Source organism: Herpailurus yagouaroundi, unplaced genomic scaffold (assembly GCF_014898765.1).
Source record: "Herpailurus yagouaroundi ecotype Mexico unplaced genomic scaffold, PumYag 190, whole genome shotgun sequence".
In the NCBI taxonomy this organism is placed as follows: Eukaryota; Metazoa; Chordata; class Mammalia; order Carnivora; family Felidae; genus Herpailurus; species Herpailurus yagouaroundi.
The window spans coordinates 37614861-37639163 of NW_024412421.1; the positions used below are offsets into that span (position 1 = coordinate 37614861).

The 24303-nt window shown below is 56.3% G+C and overlaps 1 protein-coding gene across 9 annotated transcripts in view; it reads right to left on the reverse strand.

Moving 5' to 3' along the window:
* Window positions 1–24303, reverse strand: part of ANKRD11 (ankyrin repeat domain containing 11) — a 111289-nt gene that overhangs the window by 23072 nt on the left and 63914 nt on the right. For 7 of the 9 annotated variants that reach the window (XM_040443336.1, XM_040443335.1, XM_040443334.1 and 4 more), the window contains exons 2-3: window positions 9815–9959; window positions 3769–3907 (exon numbers count right to left, since the gene is read on the reverse strand). In XM_040443336.1, coding sequence (XP_040299270.1) covers window positions 3769–3907; window positions 9815–9901 — 226 coding nt within the window. In that variant the 5' untranslated portion in view covers window positions 9902–9959. Of the gene's footprint in view, window positions 1–3768; window positions 3908–9213; window positions 9233–9814; window positions 9960–24303 lie in introns of those variants that run through there. The other 2 variants (XM_040443337.1, XM_040443342.1) reach the window with 1 other exon arrangement.

A 24303-nucleotide genomic window follows, 5' to 3' on the forward strand; every position in this document is an offset into this window, starting at 1 on the left:
GCCTGGAGAGCCAGGGAGTGAGCACAGAAGCCCTTCACGGTCATGTACATGCCGCCTCCAGCGCACAGCAGTGGAGCCAGAGTCCTTCCCCAGACAGGGACAGTCCCAGAGGAGAAGTCACAACAGCCACCCCTTCCGATCTTACGCAACCAGGGTGACAGTGATTTCAGTAAATACGGGAGTGTCCCCAGACCCCTAACACAGAGCGCACGAGTAGCTTACATGTCAGCACTGCTGAATAAACATCCAGATACTGGACACAAGAGTGTTTTTCACAAAATAAAACAAACCTTAATTTCTCATTGCTACAAAGAAACGTTCAGGTACTGAGAACAGGCAGTTCCCGATGCTTCTGATGGGGCGGTGCTCTGAAGGGCGGGGCGGGTGGGAGGGGGGGCGCTGTGTGGCCTCTGGGGACGGGCAGGGCCCACCTTGGTGGCTTCGGGAAGGAAGTGGCTTCGGGAAGGAAGTAGTGGGGCTTACGTCCACACTAAAGGACGGAACACTGCAACACAGCAGTGGGCTCATGCAGAAGCTGAAGAGGGTGGGTGGGCACGGAAACGAGCCTAGACATTTGCTTACAGATTTAAGCTGAGGGGAAATTTAATCATACACAAAGTAGACAGATTAGTATACTGTGAAGCAAGCGCACACATCGTAGAATTTCATCACCAACACCGCAAGCGGAGACTGGGCAGTGGGCCTCAGGCGACCTGCCCGGGAGAGGCCACCCCGTGAGGCCTCCGCCTCCTGTTCAGCGGGGAGGGGGCGGGCTGCCTTCCCCAGCAGCCACGGGAGGGGCCGTCTCCGAGCTTCTTTTTCCTAGAAGACGTCAGGCTGCTTTGGGCAAGCACACGCGGCCCGTCCCTCCTGCGCCCAGACAGACCTGGCTCCGGAAGGACGAGCTGTCCGGGGTGCCTTGTGGGCAGCTAAAGTGACCAAGCACCTGCGGCGGTCTGGCTTGGAGGCAGAGCGTGTCCAGCTTTCACCGCAGACGAGCCGTATTGCTCTTGGCAGGCCGCCCCCAGGCCTGACTAAGCACTGCAGAGGCCCCTCACGGGGGTCGAGGAACCAGGACAATGCTCTCCGGTGGCTCGGTGGTCCCTAGGAGGGGGCTCATCAGCCTCTTCTTCCCACCTGGGGGGCACAGCTGAGGAAGCTATTTGTCCCTCAGGGCCCCGAGTTCTGGAGCCTTCCGCAGCTCTCCCCTCCCGGTGAGCGCAGGGCCGCATCTTCCCAGCAGAGGGCGCCGGAGGGACACAGCAGGAGCAGGGGGCTGGGCAGGGTGGGGGGGGATACAGGGAACCTCGAGCAGACCCGGCCTGGCCCCGAGGGGACTGGAGTCCCCCAATCTCAGTCACTCGGCACCCACAGTTCACTCCTTCAGTCTTTCCCCGCGTGGCTTCTGCCTCCTGACTCGGTGGGGGAGGCACAGCCCAGTGGTCGGGAGCCACCTGGCCAGAGGTGTGCCGCTCTCAGAGTCTGCACCCGGCTCAGGCACTCCGCTCGGCAGAGGTGCAGACGGGACCGAGGCCTCCAGGGCCAGCCGGGGGCCCCACAGCCCGCTTCCCAGTCCTGTGTGTGACGCATACAGATTCGAGTTCGAAATTTCAGGCTCCTGATTCAAGTCCTGCACGACATGCGCAGAAGAATCCTCTCACTGGACAATCTAGCTGTGTTATGTTAACAAAGCAGATGTAGACGATGTAAAACCGGCCCCCAAAACGATCATAACAGGAGGGCAAATACCATATTTCATATGTATTTAGATTTTTGTAACATAGTCCTTGGCCAGGAAATTCTATTTTTTAAATGTTCTTCGCTTTTTTTCTACCCAACAGTGACTCCTTCCCTGCCTTCACCTGGACCCACAACTCACAGAGAAACAAGAGGCGCACTCCCTGCGCGCCCCGAGAGTCTCCCGGACGCCCCAGAGGACCCAGGTGGGTTCAGGCGAACCCACCTGGCAGCCTCTCGCTGAAACACTGGCCAGCAACAGACGAATCCAGAAGGCAGGCCGGAAGCACAGGAGCCCAAGAAGCCAGCGGAAGATGAAGCGGGAACTGCCAAGAAGTCCTCCCCAGCAGAGCAGAGCCGACGGCCTGAGAGCAGCTGCCTACCCAGGCGCACGCGCAGCTCAGACAGCAGGTTCTCTCAGGAAGCAGCTCTTAACAGCGGTTCCCTAACTCACAGCGAGGCTGCTGGGGCATTTACAGGAACATCCCGGAAGCCAGACACCAGCCTCACACCCCCACCGTCCACACAGCTAACGACCAAACAGCAACCCCAGGCCCCCCACCACTAAGACTGGTATCGGCACCAGAAACAGGAGGGAGGACATCCAGGCTGCGCTAACTGCCCTCATTCTACCCGGGCCTAAAGCCTGACCCACAGAAATGTCTGCGAGCCCAGGGCACCCACATGCATCCGTGGGCCTCTCCCTGTCCCCACTGTGCCAGCTCAGCCACAGGAGCCGTGGGCCACGTCGAACCCTCGTGAAGGACCCCTGGGGGGCTCACAACCTTCCTCAATACCCTTGCCGGCAAAACCAAGCCCACTTCTCTGGCTTTTACATGACTGGACATATGCTCAGGGAGCTCCTGCACAGGAGGCAGCGGGGGAGGGACCCGTGACCTCGTGAATAAAAGCCATGGCACAAACACACATTTCCAGGCTGCTCCCTCTGCCGTTTCTCCCCATCTTCTAGCCTGCTTATCTCGTCTCAGGACCTGCCCACTTTCCCGCTACCTGACGTGGACCCTCACACGCAGGAAGCCCCATCCACACCCATTTCTGGCAGGGGCCTCTGTTCCTTGCCCTCTGGCTGAATTCACCGCAGGTTCGATGGCCCTCTGGGTGCTGTGTGGCCTTTTTCGCCCGTGCCCGCAAATGGTTCACGTGTCTACAGAGCAGTCAGATGACCAGCAGGCTGGGCAGGCCCCTGAGCACGGAGGTCAAGAGGAAGAGGGAGCTTGGGCTGGCAGGAGAAAGCATGGGCCCCAAGAGCTGCCCAAGAAGGCACTGACTTTCAAGTGTGTGTGCCCAGTGTTATTAGCCCCCCACGCACACACACATACAGAGACAGAAGTGCACGCTGTGTGCAGACTCCTGTTCACGTACACACACGCACACGCACGCACACACACATGCACACGCACGCACATGTGCACAGCGCTGCCCTGCACCCCAGGCCCCGCCACACCCGCGGGAAAACTGCACTGACTCTGGCTGCCTCTCAGTGCTCCCTCTGGCTTCTATTTCAAACAACTGGGTTTAATTTGTGCGCTTTTGTAGCCCTAAGGGAAAACACACTTATTCTCCAACACAGGACTTTCTGGGGACTGCACAGAGCCGGGGGGGGGGGGCCGGGCCCGGGGACCTCAGGGCAGAGGAGCCCATGCTGATGGTCACAGCTGGGCACATACCAGGAGCCTGCCCGGGGGAGTGTTCCTGCCTGGCACTCCTGGGGGGGTTCCCTGCGTGTGAGCCTCTCCTGTCCGCACCGAGTCAGCCCGAACATCAACAACAGAGAAGATGTCCTTGCAGCTCGCTCTGGACCCCACCCAGGCCTCTAGCACAACTCCTCAGAGAGTCCTGGTGCAAAGCCGAGGGGTGCAGAGAGGCTGGGGGGGGGGGGGCCCTGTCCTGGCGGCCCACCCCAGGCAGGGACCAGTGTCAGGAGACGCCTGAGGGAGGGAGGCCAGGACACTTTCTGTGGAGAAGAGTCAGGTGGGGGTGGTCAGCAGGGAGGGAGGGCAGCGCCTGTACCTGTGTCCGAGTCCTTCTGCTCTCCATTGGCCCCCACAGTGAAGGGCAGCTTCCGCTTGGTTGCTCGCTCCCTCACCTCCTTCCCTCCATCGCTGCGGTCCAGCTTTGGGGTCTTGGTCAGAGAAACTTTATCTTTATCCTAGAAAAGAAAGCGACGCTTTCGTAAGACGTCATTCCCAGATTAAGTTTTCAGAGTCCTCACATCTACTACGCTTTCAGTTCACGTGCCCAGTAGAGCAAATCTCGTGTGTGGACCATCGGCAGCACCTCCCGCCCGCCGGGCCCACACAAGCACACGCGGCTTCCTGCACCTTCCTCTGGCCCCAGGCAGCCCCGCTGGTCATCCTGAAACCGGACCATTCTCAGCAAGACACCAGAGAGACACAAGTTGCCTCCAGCGCGGCTTTCCCAGGGAGGGATTAAATAAGGAGAAAAAGAGCCGGCCGTGAACAGGCAGTGCTGGCGGGCAGAGAGTCCTGTCTTCCCCTCTGAGCTCCTCTGCCCGCAGGGCCTCCCCCAGGTGCTGCGCCCCTCCTTTCACGGAAGGGCCCTGCCCAGGACACCAGGGGGTGGCTCTCGGGGACAGATCCTGCGGGCCAAAGCCCTGTGGCGGTTGTGGGGGAGAAGGGGGGAGACGTGCTGCCATCACCTCCTTCCTATTCTAGTCTCGGGGTGGCTTTGCTGTGGGGTGAGGATCACGAAGCCCGCATCCCAGCGCCGTCCTGACCAGCGGGCTGGGCCGACACGGGCGAGTCAACACCAAACCTGCCCCGGGGCCGCCATCCGCAGAAAGACAGCACCCACTCAAGATGAGCAGGTCCCGTGTGGAAGCGGAAGGTGCCTGGGGCCCCAGAGGGCAGGGGTGGGGCAGCCCGATCCCAAAGTGCAGGTGGCGGTAGGGTGGGTGGTGATGGACCCGGCACCGAGCGGAGGCAGGAGCCCCCCACCCCCCCCCCCCCCCCCCCCCGGCCCTCTGCCGGCTGCAGTAGCTGACAGCCCTGGACCCCCCAGAGCCCTGGCTGATGACACCGTCCTGGGTGGGGACAGCTCGGTGGGGTCCTCCACAATTCTAACCAACACGCTGGCCCCGTGCGCTCGCGGCACGGCACCACCCCCAGCCTCCCGGCCCCGTCCACAGTACAGCGAGAGGCTCCGGGGGGCACGCAGAGGGCTGACGTGGGCGGGACATGCAGAGCTGGCTCCCTTCCCCGCTGGGAAGCTGGTTCCCTGCAATTTTCCCCGGGGAAGCTGTTAGCAAACGTGGTCCAGCCACAGCCACGCGCCCATGCCACCCCCACAGCAGCAGGGGTCCTTGGGGCTGCTCCCGGGAGGCGCCACCTGCCAGGACTGAGCACAGCCACGGTCCCTATGGCCCACGCTCCTGACAGCCCTCCGGCTTCGGCAGCCAGCATCTACCAACCACGGCAGTCAACGGGAGACCCTCAAATGAGCAGGGACACTGCTGCTGGAACACACTGCCAGCTTCGAGGGCACGTGGAGTGCAGAGAGGGGCCCAGGGCAGGGATGAGGAGGGGATCCTGGGAGACGGGGCTGCACAGACATGCCCCTCATGACCTGCACCCTGCCACCCCTAGCCCTGACCGAAGAACACCCACCAGCAAAACCCCCGAACTGTGTAAACACTTTCCCACCAAGAACACTCCTGGCGAGTCTGACCTACGGGTATGTAAGAGAGATAATATAAATAACAGCAATCACAAAGCATTCAGGAATGCAAGAAATTTCGAAAATCAGCGTAACGTGGGGCGCCTGGGTGGCTCAGTCGGTCATCAGACTCTTGATTTCGGCTCAGGTCATGATCCCAGGGTCATGAGATCGAGCCTGTGTTAGGCTCCACGCTGACACCAAGGGACCTGCGTGGGATTATTCTCTGTCTCCCCCTCTGTCCCTCGGCCCTCCCCCCGCTTGCCACGCATGCACACTCACTCATGCGCTCTCAAAATAAACAAACTTAAAAAGAAATCAATGTAAATAAAGAAAATCATACGACCACCCCAACAGTTGCAAAAAAGCCTGTGATAAAATTCAACACTGATCCCGACAAGAGCTCTTGGCACACAGGCGCAAGGTCCCCAACACCTGACGGCCGACAAGGGGGTGTCTCCTCTAAGAGGGAGGGGCAAGGATCACCACAGCTACTGCAGAACGTAACAACTGTTTCTAAATGAGCAAAAAATCTGAATGTGCGCTTTGCAAAGGAAACTATCCACGTAACTAACTCACATTTGGGAAGATGTTCTGCATTAGGATAATGCAAACTAAAACCAGGAGGAGATACCAATGCCCCGACCAGAGCAGCTAACAGGAGGGGCTGAGTCCGGCTTCGGGTCAGGTCAAGATCTCATGGTTCGGGGGTTCAAACCTCATGTTGGGCTCTGTGCTGACAGCTCGGGGCCTTGCTGGGACTCTCTCTCCCCCTCTCCCTCCGCCCCTCCCCCACTCGTGCTTGCTCTAGCTCTCAGAATAAAGAAAAGCTAAAACAAATAATAAAACGAGAGGCTGGCCGCATCAAACGCTGTCAAGAACGCGGCAGAGCTGTTGCTGGTGGGAAATCCAAACAACGTCAAGGCACAGAGGCCCTGTGCTCACGAGCAGCACTCCTGCTCAAAACAACAGAAACGAAATCTCACAACCGCCCCTCAGAGGGCAAATGGATAAACCAAGTCCAGCCCAGCCACGAACGGAAAGTTCCAGTGTCAGAAAGGCACCAGCACACACAGCCTCGCGGAGCGGCTCCCGGGAGCAGACGGGACCCCTGTGCTCAGTCGCCGAATCCAGACACAATCTCCTCCGGAATCAGATTTGGCTCAATCCTGTCCCCACCACTTTCCCTCAGCAAAAACAACGTATTAGTCTTAAGATGTCATGAGTATATGCGTGAAAATCAAGCCATTCAAATTAATAGGTGAATTAGGAGCTGCTAGATGCAGGAAAGTAGCTGGTTTTTATGGACAAGCAACAGTTGGAAAATAACGTTAAAATATCACTTAGGTTACTATCAAAAGACATCAAATGCACAAGACAATCTAACAAAAGACGTTTAAGTCCTTCACACAATTGGAACACATTTCTGAAGAAAATGAAGACTTCTAAAAATGGAGGAACACCCATGTTGGTGGGTCAGAAAAAGCAAAAACTGTTTATGTGGCAATTCTCTCCGGACCCATCTTTGCGTTCAAAGTGATCCTGTCAAAATACCAGCAGGCTTTCTTTGGAAATCAACCGGCTTATTCCAGAACGTATATGGAAATGCAAAGGGTCAAAATTAGCAAAGACGATTCTGGAGAACAACAAAGTCTGGCAGACTGAACTGCAGACAACCAGACTAAAATTCTAGCAGCCGCTCGAGGGGGTCGTGGACCAAGGGCCAAAGATTCAGAAGGAAGAGCAGAGGACAAAGGCGGGGGAGGGACGCTTTCCAGTAAGTGACGGTGACCATGTGAACACCCACAGGGAAGGAAATGAACACTGGGCCCCCACCTTAGGTGGCAAACATTGGCCCCACGTGAATCACAGACTGAAGGGACAGGAGAGTACCCCCACAGAGAGGGACACAGATGAACCAGCAAGGTCCCCCCCACTCCCCCTCGGGTGGCTAGAGGAGAGCCAAACCAGCTGTGTGACAGGGACAGGGGCCGGCCTCAACTTCCCCAGCGTCTGGGGCGCAGAACTGAGGCGATCACCTTGACAAACTGCCAAACCGGGTCTACCAGCGTGCATGTGCTCGTGCCATCACCTGCCGCGCCCCCGCAGGAACGGCCCGAGTGCTCCTGGGTGGCAGAACGCGACCGGAAGTGGCTGGACATTCGTCCATGGCAACCGCACAGCGAGCCAGGGAGGGGCTGCTACGGGGAAGGCCCTCTAAGTCGGACGTGATAGTGACCAGTTCGTCCCTCTTACAAGCCCCCCCGGGGGGAGACTCCTCCATGGTGACACACGTTGGGGACCTCCCAGGACGGTGACAGTGCTGCATATTCTGGTCCGGATGGGGATTCAGCCCAGGTTTTGAAAGTGAACTAGAAGACATGACCTCTATTTCACCAGAAGCGCTGACAGTCCTTGGGTCCCAACTCCTCACCTCACTGGCCGTGCAGGGAGACCAAACACGTGCCACATAACCAGAGAGGGTCAGGGGCTCACCCCTGAGACACGCAGCGGCTCTGACAAGACTCTCGGGGCACACGTGGCTTCAGAAGCTTGCTGAGCAGCTGGGCTGCGGCAGGGAGCTCACTCGAGTTTGCTGGGCTTCCCTCGCTAGCACGACGGGGATCGCCACAGGAGCTAAGAAAATGTTTATCTTGGCTGGCACCGGGGGAAAAAAAAGTACAAAGCTACCTTACTTCAGAAAATAACAAAGCCAAACTCACACATCTCCTGTGGCAAATGCGTAGGGGCTGCCCCTGCGGACCACAGCGGGCCCCTACGGCCCAGTGAGCGTTCTCCCGTGAAAGAAAGCGACTCGCACCAGCCTGGAGCAAGCCCTGTGTTAGACGGCAGCCGGGAGGGCACAAGGCCCACACAGCCGCCCCTTCAAGACAGGTGCTGGGCTCTGGACACCTTTTCTGGCGCCACCTTGGTTGGCGAGTCCTTCTGGGCAGGCCGTGCACACGGAGAACCGGGCCGGTGGACACAGCAGTCTGGAGCCCCTGCTGCCCACCCACGTGGAGGAGCCAGCCGGGGTAGGGCTGCGCGGGGCCTCTCCCTTGTCCTGTGACCACGCGATCCACACGCAGACCCAGGGACCATGACCACCAAGGACAACCTGGCCACTCGGGGCGAAAGTGTCCCAGAGTGGGAGTTACCAAGCTCCCCCACGCACATCTGTCCCCACGGGCTCCAGCTCCTCGCGGGCACGCCCATTACGAGCTGCTCCCGGACCCTCCACAGGCCTCCCAGGCACGCACGCCTCTCCTATGCAAGCTCGGGCCACGCGCAAGCCTCGGCCTGCCCACAGCTCCATGCCGTGGCTCCCACCCATTACTGCACTGGGTGCTGGGGGACAGGACAAGTGGGAGAGAATGTGCAGCCACAAATGCCCAGACGCCAGGGCCTCAGAGGCCCGGCCACCCTGACGAGCACCGAAGCCGATGTTCGTGACCCGATCCACGTTGCACCTAAACCAAATGGGCCGCACGGCTCTGCTCACTCTGTCCTCACGTGGAAGACATACCCCACCCAACCAGGCACCACCAGAGACGTCTCGGCAGGTGCACTGACAAGAGGATCTCCGTTCATACCCAAGTGCTGAGACAGACGGGGCAGGGAGGCAGCTCAGAAGACCAGCACCGGGGACGAGAGTCACGCAGGCCACCGTGCAGATGGCCTGTCACGCGGGCATCGAGGGAGACAGGGACACGTCAAGACCGAAGGTGGCGACAAGGGCAGTGCCGCGCCACGGGCGAGGCAGCACGGCCCTTACCTCACCTGCAACAGCACAGCCACGGTGTCCCTGCTGCAGATGTGCTCGCGGTCACAAACAGAGCACCCGGCAGGGCCTGCACCTGCTTCCTTCCGTCTGACTCCAAGTCCACACTCACAAGTGGCACCCCAGGCTGCAGGACAGGGGTACCTGGAGCTCAGACTTGACAGCACTCTTCTAAGACAGGGGAACTTAGAGTTATACTGCCGTTTCCTATTCACATGCAGAATGAGCCAAACTGGAAGTCAAAGCACATACCCCACAGAGTCTCTGCTCAGGAAAAGGCAAAGATGGCTGAACGACAGACTTGGTTTCAACGAAGCCATGACAGGCATCTGTGGCCCCGAGAGCCAGAAACAGGCCAAAATGACATCATCTCCACTACGAGACACACGTCTCGGTTACGTGTACAGAAACATCAAATTTAAAGCTTAACTTCGGTCCCCGAGTCGTGAGCGCATCCTTAAGATCAAGGTCCTCTTTGGCAAGAGCAGATGGTCTCTGTCTCACCATGGCCGCAGAGGGAACGGGGACAGACGGACAGCCAGAGCAGGCGAGTGTCCAGCACTGGGGAGCCAGCAAGGAGGACGGCGGCTCAGGCGTTACCTTTTTCCCCGTTTGTTTCTCCACCATGTCGTTGCTGAGGGAAAAGTCTTCGTGCTGTGGTGTTCTAGAACACCCGCCCTTGGGCATCGTTCTTCTCCCCTCACCTGATCTTCATTTATACCGCCATCGCTTCGTCATCAACCGTCTGCTCCAAAAGAGAGAACACAGAGGGTCAATCAGGGTCAATGCAGACAAGGCCCAGCCAATCTCAAGTCCGTGCCCCAGAACGGACTGAATGTCACGTGCTGCTCTGATGGGCTGTGCTCCACGCGGGGACAGGTGCCCAGGAGGGGACCTCAGGACTGACTGCCCAGGGAGTGGAGGTATACTCCATGATGCAGAGCTTGGCCCTGTTCTTCTGGGGGCCCTTCACCTGCCCCCCCCCCCCACCCCGGGCAAGATCACATCCCAGGTGCACCCTCTAAGCCATGGCCTCGACCCTACTCACCCTCTAGGAGAGCAGCCCCCTTCCCACACTGCCCCAGACAGAAGGTTGGGACAAGAATCCTTTTGCTTTCCAGAAAGCACCACACGGACTTCAATTCTCCAAATTCTCCCAAATAAAATGAGCAGAAAGCAGCCATGTGATGCCTCTGAGGGGGTTCTCACGGTTCCCCAGATGTCCAGAAGGCTTTGATGCCCAGATCTGTGCCCAACGAGCCAGACCCCGCCCAAGGGCCTGAGGCCCAGCCCCTGCACTTCCCAGGACACACACTGTGTTGTTTATCATACTTTTATTTTCTGTATTTTGACGTTCTGACCTGTTCAAAAACACAACACAACCTTGCTACCTGGGGAGAGACTGTTGGGGCCCCCCCCCCCCGCCAGCTGGCCTTTTCTTAGAGACAGCAAACCTCTCCTACACAAACCTACCAGCCACCCCCTTATCAAGCACATGCAGGCCAGCCACCAGGCAACTGGAGACCAGTGCACAGCCCACAGCCGGATTCAGATTAGCCAGTCCTAAGCTGTCCACCGTGTCTGCCTGCTTTCCCTGCAGAAACCCCAGCAAAGGCTCTGGCAAAGACCTCGTCCTGGCTCCTATCGAACGCCTCCTGGCCATCCTGTTCCCTGGTGGCCTTGTGCGGGCTCCCTCTGGGACCTGAGAGTACAGTCAACTTCCTTTCAGCGTCTGCCCGTGGCTGTGTGACCTGACCGTACCAGGGCCCCTTCCATCCCTTCCGGACCTTCTGTCTGCTCCCTGCATACACGCTGTCTTCCTCTTTATACTTTTTACATTTTCATCATCAGAGTTAGAAAACATTGTGTTATTTTTTTAAGTTTATTTATTTATTTTGAGAGAGACAGAGACAGCGTGAGCAGGGGAGGGGTAGAGAGAGAGTCCCAAGCAGACTGTGGACTGCCAGTGCAGAGCCCCATGGGAGGCGGGGGGTGTTGAACCCACGAAACTGTGAGGTCACGACCTGAGCCACCCAGGCGCTCTTAAAAAACCTTTTCAACAAACCACGTGCAGTGTTTAATCTCCTCTTTTTTTCTCAGTGACACACCTCTGTGCTTTGCCATTTTGGATGAGTGTTTTTTGTAACTAGCTCGCCTGCAATTAATGGCCTTGACCAGGTAAGAAGTGTGGCTTCCGAAGTGCCATCTGTGACCAGCAGCTCCACTCCCTGGTTCCTCCTGCTCCCCGTGTGCTGAAAACTAACCTGTCATTCACCATGTCTTCTGGTTCCCCACTTAACTGATCAGATCTCACAAAGTATCCTCTTGGTACTTAACTGACCTAAGAAGACATCTAAATTGATTTGGGGCAGAGGGACAAGGCTGACCACCTCGATTCATTTCCTGACACTTACTCCCCCAGCAGGCAAAGCAGGCTGGAAGGGGGCTTCCATCCACACGCTCCAGTGGTTGGGGCCAAAAACGGCACTTTCCCTCTCCTCTGCTTGAAACTGTGAATTCGACATTCCTCTCCAATTTTCCACTACAAAACCAGAACATCTCGGCCTAGACGAGGAGTAACCTCTCAGAGCCGGACGCCGAGACTGCTGCTGGGACTCATCGGCAATGTTTCAGTAGAAATTTACAGATTACACAGAATATGCATTTTTATAAGTTCCTGCCTGCCTGCTCTCATGATGGGAAATCGAGCACAGTCGTCACAGGGTGTCCAACCCTCCTGCTCTTGGGTGTGAAACACGAGTCCATGGAGATCACGTGGGAAACACCCGGGCCAGCAAGTGGCCACAGCACAGACCCCACGATGTCTGAACCCTGGTCTCTCAGGCCACTCCACACTGTCTACACCAGGAGATGGGCACGGTGGCCACTTCATTCTTTAAACGAGTGACTTCACTCTGTGTCCCCGCACTGGCTTGGCTCAGCAGTCTCTATTCAAAGCAGAGTTTTGAGACCCCTGCCCGGAAAGGCCTGCTTCCCCTCCTCCCACTCGCCCTCCCTGGGAAGGACAGCATGACAGCCACGGAGCAGCAGGGAGGGAACACAGTACAGTTCCACGACAGCTGCCCCAACCCACAAAGCCTAATTATCTTTCCAAACAGCCCCAGAAGCCGCAAGGCAAGAGGAAGGAGTGAAGTTTGTTGTGAGCAGGCGCATCCAGGCTCTCAGGTCCTTGTGCGTCCAGAGAGCCCTGGGGTGCTGGTCTAGCTGGGCCAGTTCTGAGGCAGATGCCCAGCATCGCTGGGACAGAGCTCGTCCCGGGACTGGACAGAGATGGTGTCTGAAGTACAGGCTGAGCCAGTGTCACCTGAAGGCCTTCCACGGAGGCCCTCAAAGGCACACCCGCGGCGGCTCGAAAGTACCGTGCAAGCTATTAAGTACCACGCCAAGGCTGCCTGTCACAGTTCGCGCAGCCAGTACCAACACGAGAACACCGAGGCCCTGGGTGCACGTCACTGGCTCCAATTCCTCTGACCCAGGCTCCTCTGCCACGGGCAGCTGTCCTCGTTCCCAGGAGGCACTTGCCGGTATTTTCTGCAAACCTTTTAAATGAAACATCTAGTTATCTTATTAGCAAAAATGGCTTTCTTCTGGAATAACAGAGAATGGCCACCAGGACTAACAGGCCAGGGCAAAACCACAGGCAATTCGAGGGAACGAAGCAGAGGAGGCTCTTTTATAGCAGAAGGCGGGAGGGAGGGTGGGGCTGTTGTAAACTAAGAGTCCACTGGAGTAAACTGGGAGCTGGAGGTATAGCGGCTTCTCACTGGCTGGGCTGTGACTGTCTCCATTGGCTGACCTGTGACACTCTTCCATTGGCTGAACTGTGAGTTGTGACAGTCCCTCATTGGCTGGACTGTTACTGGGGGAGGAGGAAACCTCCCGACCTCCCGGTGGGTAGTAAAACAGTAAAGTGGAATCTGCCTGCAAGTTGGGTCTGTAAGTGACAACCAGTGCTGGGCGCGAGAGCTCCCCCAGCTTGCCTCCCAACTCCATTGTAAATAAAATTTCCCTTTACTAATTTTCACATCTCATTTTGCGAGCATCCAGCTAATTCCATGCAATCTGTCGCAGAGTGACTGTGGGCCCAAACCCCATCACGACGGCCCAAGGGACATTTCGTGCCAGCCCCTGGCCAAGTGCAGTGTCCTGTGCCCAGCAGTGGGCCTTTGTCCTGAAGGCCGCCGTTCTCAGGGCACCACCCCACATCTGGGAACCGCCCCCCCCACCCGCACCTGGCTGGTTAGCAGTGTCATCCCCGATACGGTGTCTTCTTTTCCATAAGACATTGTACACGATGACAGCCAAGACCACCTCGGCCGCCTCACCGCCGTGGTTACAACCACCTCAATATTCAGAACTCGTCAGAAGCATGAGGACCAGCATGATGGCCAGTTTCCTCCGGGCCTGGGAGCCCAGCACACTAGACTCATTTCTTTAAGGGGCGTCATGGGTTCACAAGGGTTGTCAGCTCCAGGGCTCAGATTTGCCACCGACGCATTCCAGCTTATTTTCTGGGAGAGCTGGATGCACTGGGTCAACCGTCCTGTCTTGTGCCTCACGGGACCTGCCTGGAACCTGGACAGCCAAGGGGACCCGAGTCCTCCCTGGTGTTTCAATGACAAGCTAGCTGAGATCGTCTCAAACGCAGTCTTCTTCCATCTACCTGGTCATCCCAACCCTCCCGTAGGCTGTCTGGTCTCCGTGCCATCCCACAGCCCCATGACCAGTCCGCCTCTCCCTTGGCTTCAAAGGGCAGGATGCAGACACGGTGAGACCACAGCAAGTCTCATCAGCACCACGACCTCTCCTAAGCCAGGCAGTGCCACATGTCAGAAGCTCAGCTCGCCGCTTCTTCCATGGATCCTCTCTGAGGGTAGAGGCCGCCACAATGCCACAGGCCTCCCTGCTCACTGCTGGGCATTCACTGCTTAACCCAAGAAGAGGCTGGGACCCCCCTCCCCACACAGCCATCACAGTGGGGGCAATTTTTGTGGGGGGGGCGGGGGGGGCCCTCCCTTCTAACAAGTTACAAGGCTACCTGAACCTGGGCTCTGGGGCTTTCTAACCAAATAACCCAATGGATGGCCGTCAAGTCTCAGACCCCGGAGGCAATCTGGCCATCCCTACTCAGACTCGCCGTAAGTGCCAGTGTCAGAAGATGCCTGGTCCTCCTCAGAACCAGGCATCCCACAGCACTCCGGGACACACACGGACTGGACACTTGGCACCCGAGCAGCAGTACGCCGGGAAACGTGTGCAGAGCAGCGGGAATGTGGGGTGAAGGGAGCACGGCTCCCTGCACGGGATGAGCTGCCGGATGCAGGCATTTCCCACACCCCCAGCTGAAAAGCAGCTAGCTGCTCTGGCTTCGCAGGCTGTTGCGGGGCACGGAGACCACTCAGGAAAGCACTCAAGAGCTTCTGGAGCGGGGCGAGTCTTCTGAGAGACCCTGGCCTGTTCCCCGAAACAAAGGCACCGTGCCCACACCGCTGGCTCCAGGAATTTGCCAGTGATCTCGCGGCCATGTGTCAGAGCTCAAACAGAACATCCGCAGCCAGCTCCCTACCCAGGCGCACACGCAGGCTGGCAGAGGCCATTCGTCCCTGCACCTGTCCATGTCGCACTCGTGGCACACGGCCCACGACGGCTCCACCTGCTGTCCCACCGGCAGGGTCTCTTTGCTGCTTGCCCCGGGACCCTGCACTGTGGGCTTGGAGACACAGTCCGTTCAAGAGAGGTGGCAGGGCAGACATGACAAGAGCCCCGCACACAAGGGCGGCGACGAGGTGTATGCCTTCCCCAAGGTGCGCCCACGATTCAACACGCACACATGGGGCATTCTCAGTGGACACCTCCATGCGCTCTGCCACCCCTTCTCAGAGCAGGATCTACCACAATCTGTCAACGTGGGCAGGAGACACCACACACGTGACAGAAGCTCCTGCCGAGCCTGGGCCTGACACGGGGGACGTAGCAGACACAGTGGCTATGCCTGCAGTTTAGCAAAAATCCAAGCATTTACCCCGATCTCCTCTTTCCAAGGGACAAGCTGACAGCTAGCAAGTGAAGGAAACCGGAAGACATGTTTACCGGCTTTGTGTGGACTGGGGCCGGAACGCGAGGGGACAGGCCGCAGCCCATGAAAGCTGGCACAGGCCTGTGGGCCCCACGTCCGCCAGACGGGCCAGAGAGGCTCTTGTGGGGCAAGGGCAGCGGCACAGACACAGGCGACACACGGCAGCAGCCAGGGCAGGCCCGCCGGCACCTACCTGAGCGACCTCGGGAAGGAGCGACGCAGCCAGGGCAGGTGCCCAAGGCGCGCGCGCTCACCCACGGGAGGGGGTTCGGAGAGCTCCGCTCGGAGACGCACCGCAGAGCGGCAGATGGCCTCCGGGCGATCCTGGCTTTAGGAGAAGAGGGAAGTTCGAGGAGATGGAATGAAAGACCCAAAAGGGATCCAAAGGCTGAGTTCTGGAGAACCAATACAAAAAGCCCACCGCCACACAAAGGCAAAGACAGTGCCAAGAAGTAGGAGAACAAACGGCCTAGGACAGGGCTCTTCAAACAGGAGGCGTGTGACCGAGGGCTGCCCGCACCGACTGGACTGGACTGGACTTCGCCAAGTCCCCAGACGCGCGCCCACGGGGACGGGTGCTCGGGGGCAGAGCCAAGGCCGCCGGCAAAGGAGCGGGACAGGGACAGGCTAGGTCAGAACTGTGCCTGGCAGTAATGGAGCCACAGTCCAGAGACTCAAACACCCAATTCAGCTACACTGTCCCCAGGGTAGGAGCACAGTGAAGCCAGCTTCGAGCATACAGAAAAGCCAAGCTAACCGCCCCTCTACCTTTCTGAGAAGAGGGCAGGAGGTCACACGGGTCACAAACCACAGCCCTAGGCCAAAGCCAGCCCTCTCCCTGCTCAGGTAAAAACTGAGAGCTAACAATGGGTTTCAGGGGCGCCTGGGGGGCTCAGTCAATTGAACGTCCACCTGACTCTTGATCTCGGCTCATGTCCTGGTCTTGTGGTCATGAGATCGAGCCCTGTGTTGGGCTCTGTGCTGACAGGATGCATTCTCTCTCCCAAAATAAATAAACAACAACAACAACAAAAGAATGGGTCTCATATATTTTTTTTAATTAAAAAAAATTTTTAATGTTTATTTTTTTTGAGAGAGAAAGACGGAGACAGAGTGTGAGCAGGGTAGGGGCAGAGAGAGGGAGACACAGAATCTGAAGCAGGCTCCAGCTGAGCTGTCAGCACAGAGCCCAACGTGGGGCTCAAACCCACAAATCATGCGATCATGACCCGATCTGAAGTCAGACGCCCAATCGACTGAGCCACCCAGGGGCCCCATCATTTTTTTTTTTTTTTAAGATTTTATTTTGAAGTAATCTCCTCACCCAATTTGGGGCTCGAACTCACAACCCCAAGGTCAAGAGTGACACGCTCCACTGACGGACTCAGGTGCCCCGAGTTTCATATTTTAAACCTTCGGAGACAAAGAAATTCAAATTTGTGACATATGAAAATCGCATGGAATTAGCATGTCCACGTCCATAAATCAAGTTTTATGGGACCGTGGCCGCGCCCAGGATGCGGTCCCGTCCCCCCCCCCCCCCCCCCCGCTGTCCGGTGCGGTAGCTGTGCTGTCTGCAGCCCCTGAGGGAGGCTGTGAGGCCAACACTGCCTTTCCCTTGGAGCTGGCGGGGGTGGGGTGCTGCCGCGCCCCAGGAGGAGGCGAGGTCCTCACACAACCGCAGTACAACAGCCACAACTGTCCTTGAGAACGAAATCACAATCGACAACCTTAGTGACAAGACGCCAGCAGGCCTGGGGTGCGGCCCGGCAGAGCCTCTGGGAGGGGCCGCCCATCCGGGGGCTTGCCTGCCATTTCACGGGACACAGGCTTCGCCAGAAAGACTCTCAGACAAACAAAAAAGATAATACTTATTATTATCAAGAACTGGGTATCTGGCAGTTATCTTCTCAAAAATCAACCACCTGGAGTTATCACTTCAAGGAGAATGAACAGTAGCTGATGTGAGTTTCCAAGCGAAACCTGAGCTTAGGAAAACTGGTATTCACGTCCACGAGCCCAATCCCAGTGTTTAAAGACATTTTAATGAGATTGGTGGTGACTAAAAGGTTACTTTTTAGGGGCGCTTGGGGGGCCCCGTCGGTGAAGCGTCCGACTTCGGCTCAGGTCACGATCTCGCGGTTCGTGGGTTCCAGCCCCACGTCGGGCTCTGCGCAGACGGCTCGGAGCCTGGAGCCTGCTTCGGATTCTGCGTCTCCCTCTCTCTCTCTCTGCCCCTCCCCTGCTTGGCTCAGTCTCTCTCTCTCAAAAATAAACAAACATTTAAAAAAACCCAAGAAAAAAATGTTAAGGTTACTCGTTAAACAATGTGTAAGGAGACACGTCAACATCAGGGAGATGTGCGTAGCTGAATGAATCAACGTTTTCCAAACAATCAATATGGGATATTACAGAATCCCATGAGGGAAGACCCACTAACACACAGAACGCAGCCATCATTCAGCAGTGCCAGCACCAACCAGGAGGCTTTCCAGATCCTGTGACAAGGTCCCCAGATCGTCCCTTCTCATATGGCCTGTCTGTGAGAGGGTGGATTATTTTCATACTTAAAAAAAGTAGCAGGTAGAGAAAACAAATGCCACTATTTTCACCAAATTTTTGTTGATTTTGTTTGTACAACAGTTACTTTTCAGGGAAAATTTGTATGTACTACTTTATTATTTTTGAGTTAACAATTTTAAATTTTCCTCAGTGATGCTTTCTTTTGCTTTTTGTTTTTTTCTTAATGTTTATTTTTGAGAGAGAGAGACAGAGACACAGAACACAAGCAGGGGAGGGACAGAGAGAGGGGGGGAGACGCAGAATCCGAAGCAGGCTCAAGGCTCCGAGCCGTCAGCACAGAGCCTGACGCGGGGCTGGAACCCACGAACCGCGAGATCGTGACCGAGCCGAAGTTGGAAGCTTTACCGACGGAGCCCCCCCCCCCCAGGCACCCCTCAGTTATACTTTTAAACACAACACGTTAATACAATTTGAGAGCTATAACCCACATGACAAAGCTGTGCAGGTCCTCACTAATCCTAAGTGTTGTAAGGCAATCGGCCCAGCGTGTCTGAGAGCCTCTGCAGAATCTCAAGAGCAGAGGACGCTCTGCAGACAACAGACCTGCCCCAGGAGGGAAACCCAAACCACGAGGGACTGACATGCAGCCACAGAACAACTACTGAGCAGAAGCCCAAACTGTCCTAAGAAAGTAAGTGGAAAAGGTCTCTAAAAAAAGACAGAACTCATGCAAAATGTCTTTAAAAACAAAAGGAAAGAACCTCAGATTACATAAATACATATTAATAAACAAAAATAAAGTCAAAGCCAAAAAGCTGGAGAGACAGTGTCAAAGCAGCATCGTGTGGACAAAAGTGTTGGCCAACAAGGCAGAGCTCTGTCCCCTCAGCAGATGCGGACTTATGACCACGGAGGCACCAGAAGGCAGGACAGGAGTGAAAGTCAGCTTTGTCCACCAGTGGCAAGGGACAGCAGGAGATCTGCACAGAAAAATGTGATGATTCCCAACTTACACCATGCACAGAGATCCACTTCTAGACAGGCGATAGCTCCAAGTGTCAAAGGCACAGCCAGGAAGCTGCCGGGCAGAGGCACAGAAGAATCCCATCACAGCTGCTTCCAGGAAAAGAAAGATCTTAAAACCAGAAGCATCAACCATGAAGGTAAGGTCTGAAAATTCTGACACTTTAAAAACTCCTACAAATCACTAACAAAAATGCAAACCATCCAGTACGAAAATGGACACAAGGGGCACCTGGGTGGCTTGGTCGATTAAGTGTCTGATTCCTGATTTCAACTCAGGTCACGATCTCACGGTTCATGGGATCGAGCCCCACCTTGGGCTCTGCACTGACAGGGCGGAGCCTGCTTGGGATTCTCATTCTCTCTCTCTCCCTCCCTGCCCTGACTGCATGCTCTCTCTAAAAGTAAATTAATTTGTAAAAAATGGACACGAGACTTAAGACACTTCACAAAAGAGGAAATCCAAAAGCCCAGGAAGTAGATGAGAAACTGATCAGCTGCTTCGGCAATCCAGAAATTCTGAACAACAATCAGAATACGGCATCGAGTGGCAGTGAAGACGTAAAGCAAAGGAAACGAACGGCTGCCTTCTAGTGGGCGCGTGAACCACGTGACTGCAGTGAGCCCGGGCACACACGAAGCAAGTGGACACGCGCCACAGCCACGGGCATCAGAGGCCACGCTGGCGCGGAACACGACACAGCAGCGACAACGTACAAATGACCCGAACGAGTCTCACAGATGATGCTGGGAAGAATCCCACTCTGTGTTCACCTAAGTGTCACACAACAGCAGCCTGCAGGGCTCAGGGACGCGACGCAGGCCCACGTACAAAGACCACTCAGAACTGAGGACACGGTCCCCCTGCGCTGAGGGGCTTGGGGGAGTTTCCACACGTGCGCTTTCTGTGGCGAATGAATTGCGCGTTTTTACTTTGTGGACGTTGGGTGGCATGCTATACTTCGCAGTAAGTACAAGTTTAAAAAGCTGGCTGTGTTTAAGACGCAGTGTGAGTGCCACCCAGGCCGGACTTTAGACAGGAGGCGGGTGCCCTGACCTCGTTGCAGGGCCACCTCCTTCCCGTGGCCCTGGCCCCCAGGGAGGGCAGTGGAGTCACACGGAGGGCCGGGGGTGGCACCTCAAAGCTTCCCAGCTTGTGGAAGGCACAGAGCGCAGAGCAGAGAGCAGGGCGGAAACGAACCCTTGACACACCGCAGGCGCACGCATCTCCAGGGTGGGAGGAGGAGACGGACTGAGAAAACAGGAGGCAAAACACCGCCTTCCACAGAAGGGCTAAGACACAGACTGACCATGATGGAAGAGGAGAATGACGTGGGCACGACAACCACGGAGCAAATAACGGCAGCGGGGAGGAGGTCTGAGACATCCCCTGAGGCTGATCTGTGCGGACTGAAAGTGACGGAGGTGACCAAGGGAGAAGAGACACAAATGGAGAGAACGAGGAGGAGGAGGACCGGGCGCACTTGCACATCTCTGCTGGGGGCGCAAACGAGGGTGGCTCTCCGGGACGGGACTGGGCTCGCCCTGCAGCAACAAGCACACATCGCCCGACAAGCCAGACATCCCACAGGCAAGGTCAGCAAACGGTGGCCTGGGAGATTCACGGCAGGGAGGGCAGGTCCCGGAATACGGAGCCCACCTGCCAGGAGCCTATCTCTACCCGAGCGGGACAGAAGGAGGAAGGTCTATGACTCTGAGGGGACTTCCACAGTCCTGTCAGGTGGGGACAGCTGTGTTTGTGTTAATAATAGATGCAGAATATGCGAGGCTGGCTCAAACTGTGAAAATCCCCCAAATCAACAGACTAAAGCAGAAAACCATACAATCATTACTACTAATACAGGAAAAGTTGTGTTTTTGGTTTTTTGTTTTTTTTTTTTAGTTTATCATTATTTTGAAAGAGAGAGAGCGCGCATGAGAGCGCAGGGGAGGGGCAGAGAGAATCCCAAGCAGGCTCCACACTGTCAGCACAGAGCTTGATGCAGGGCTCGAACTCAAGAACTGTGAGATCATGACCTGAGCTGAAATCAAAAGTCAGACACTTAACCAACTGAGCCCCCCAGGTGCCCCTACAGAAAAAGTATCTAACACAATTCAGTGCTCCTGAGAAAACCTCTCAGCACAGGAAGAGACAGGGAAAGACCTTCAATGTGAAAGCAAGCACCCACAACAGCTCCCAGCTACCATCATTCGTGTGAAAAACGGAATGCTTGCTCCCCAAAATCAGGAACAAGGCAAGGATGTCCCCCGCCCGCCCACCCACCCACCGCTGCTTTTGGACATCATACTGGAAGTAAGAGCCAGTGCAGTAAGGCAAGAAAAAGAAATTAAAAACATACAAATTGGAAAAGAAGAAATAAAATGTTCTGCTTGACGATGACATGGTTGTCTATCTAGAAAACTGCAAGGAATCTCCAAAAATCCCTAGAAATAATGAGTTCAGCAAAGTTGCAGAACACCAGATCAACACACAGATATCCTGTACTCAGATGATGCTTGAACACAGATTTCTTCACAAGTAAATACAGTACATTGCTATACACACATTTTATCTTCTTTCTGACTTTCTTAATAACACTTTCTCCACCTTACTTCATTGTAGGAATAGATAATATGTGTAATGTGCAAAGCATGTGTTCGTCCCCTGGTCACGTTGCTGGTAAGGCTTCAGGTGGACAGTCAGCTAAGTCGTCAAGCTCTGAAGGAGTCAGGAGTTGCACGCAGGTGTTGGTGTCCACGACACCCACACTGTTCAAGAGTCAGCTGTACTTCCCACAAAGCAGCAGCGAGTATGCAGAAACACAGCGCCACCCAAAATTGCTCTAAATAAAAATGAAATACTTAGGTGTAAGTGTAAAAAAGAAAAACTATAAAAACCTGTGAAATTGTTAGGGGAAAATAAACACAATAGAAAATCTCAGACCTGGGGCTAGGCAGAAAGTTCTTGGTTTTATTTTCTTAAGATTTTACTTTTTTAACTAATCTCTACACCCAACATGGAGCTCAAACCTACAAGTTCGAGATCAAGCGTCCCACGCTCAGTCAGCCGAGCCAGCCGGGCACCCTGAGGCAAAATGTTTTTAGACAGGACCCCAAAAGCGCCCGTCCACAGAAGGAAAATGATAAACTATACAATATTAAAGCCTCGGTTCCCAGGTGAAAGATAAGCCGCCAATGTGCCAATCACCAAAGAGCTTATTAATAAACCACAATACAAACAGCAGCAAGCGGCAAACAACCCAACTGGAAAATGGACAAAGGACAGAAGACGCATTTTGCCAAAGAAGAGCCTAGAATGCCGCACGGTGGCTTTGCAGCCGTGTGCAGATGGAGGTCACCTACCAGGGTGTTTCCAGAACATTCTTCGGAAAACGACATGACACAGAAGTGTGAATATCAGGGGTTATCACACACACATACCATCTCACGAAGGACGTTACTCTGTAAACACGTGCCTGGGGTGTGTGGAGGGCAGGGACGCACGCTGTTTTTCTCACAACAGGAAGCTGTCAGGACATTTCAGAAACACTGGCCCAGCTGGTTAAGAACCCTGGGTCTGTGGTCAGATACGTCTAAATTTCTCCACCTACAAAATGAAGAAATAAAACCTCCTATTAAGAGCCTAGGACCACGTCTGACTGGCCCAGCGCTCACGCAATGCTCCTCAACGAGCCGCCTCTCAGGCTGGGGACGGAGGAGGCCCGGGTGTGCCGCTAATGCTGTCCCCAGAGCTGGGGTGCGCACCTCCATCCCTCCCCGACGCCTCACTCCTCCCGTGTCGCTGCCGCGCTGCCCCCGACAGTGAGGCCCTGGCTCTTCCGACCACACGCTGGCAGAGAAGCCACGACGGGTACAGGGTGATGGCAAGACCCCAGCCGGGCCAGGCGCTAAGCAGGCCGTGGGGCCCTCAGAGGAGTGGCCGGGCGGGCTGGCTGGGACCTGGCCCGGGAACCGGGAGTGTGCGCGCAGGCTCGGCCCGCAGTCCACGGCAGGTGGACGTGACCCAGGCGCCCGTCTAGACGCACACCCCAAGCGACGTGGGTGCAGAGGCCACCAAAGCCACATCCGACTGTCAGTGCACACTGACGTGTACAAACCCTGCGAACAGCCCAGATGTCCCCCAGTAGAGAACAGATGGACCATGGGAGTGCCAAGATGCTCAGCGCACCGTGGATGAGGCTCCTGGAGGCTGCAAGTCAGTACGGAAATTATGCGGGGAGGGGACAACCGTCCTCACTTGGGGGGGGTCGCACAGGCACACAGAGGACAAGCGCCATCTCCAGCACCGCTGTCGGCACGGGGAGCCTCTGAGCCTCTGAGCCTCTGCCGGCCCCGGGCTCCAACGACTCGGGCTCCCCCTCGAGGCCCTGCCCCCAGTCCTCCCCCCGCCCCCTCCCGCCACACCACCTCCCAGAGGCAGAGCAGCAGTGACATGGCCTTGGCTCGCAGCCCGCCTGGAAGTCCCCTCGCACACGGGCCCCTCTGCAGGCCCAAGTCCCCTGTTGTGACACGTCTGATTTCTCATCTCACCAAAGGGCGCTCCCGAGTCTCCCCGGGCCTCCCTCCAGAGAGGAGCTGCCGTGCTCCTGCACTGCTGTGAACACAGCCGAGGGGGGGGGGGGGGGGGGGGGGCGCTTCCGGCTTCCACCTGCCCGATGACACTCTCAGGTAGATCTTTATCAGAATTGCTAAATTACGTGATGGCTCACAGCACAGGAAACCCAACGCGATAACCACACAGAACAGCACGCAGCACACGCCCCTCCGGGCCCCGGTGTGGAAGACGCCAGCCCCCGCCTCTGTAACGCTGGTGGGACCTGGAACACTCCTGAGACGAGGGGACCCTCGGAGAACGGGGAGGGAAGCCAGCCGCTGAAGCAGGTCCCTCTGGAAGGCACGCAGTCTCGGCCTCCAGCCATTCCGCACGGCTCTCGGCACGGCCACACCGCCCCCAGGACTCTGCCTACACGGCCGGCAGTTTTCACGGAAACCTCGAGAGAGAAAAAGGGACTCGAGAGAGAAAGGGACTCGTCCTGTAGGAACTGAGTGCGAACACAGTGGCCTCTGGGGGTGAAGATGCTGTCTGCTCACGTGAGGCGTCACCAGGAGGACACGCAACTAAGTATCACCCAGTGTTCGTCCGCCAATTCTTCTCTTATAGATTTTAAGTCATCTCTACAGCCAAGGGGGACGGGGCGGGGGGGGGGGGGGGGCGTGGACTCGCGATCCCAACATCAAGAGTCGGATGCTTCACTGACTGAGCCAGCCGGGAGCCCCCAGGATTCTCAGATTCTGCTGCACGAGACAGCCCGTCCCACGCAACCCCAACAACAGAGGTAACCCGCGTGTCTCCTCCCTCAGCCTCAGCTGGGGGTGCAGACAGACACTGGCAGCTGTGAGCAGTGGGCATTCTGGGAACCCTGGG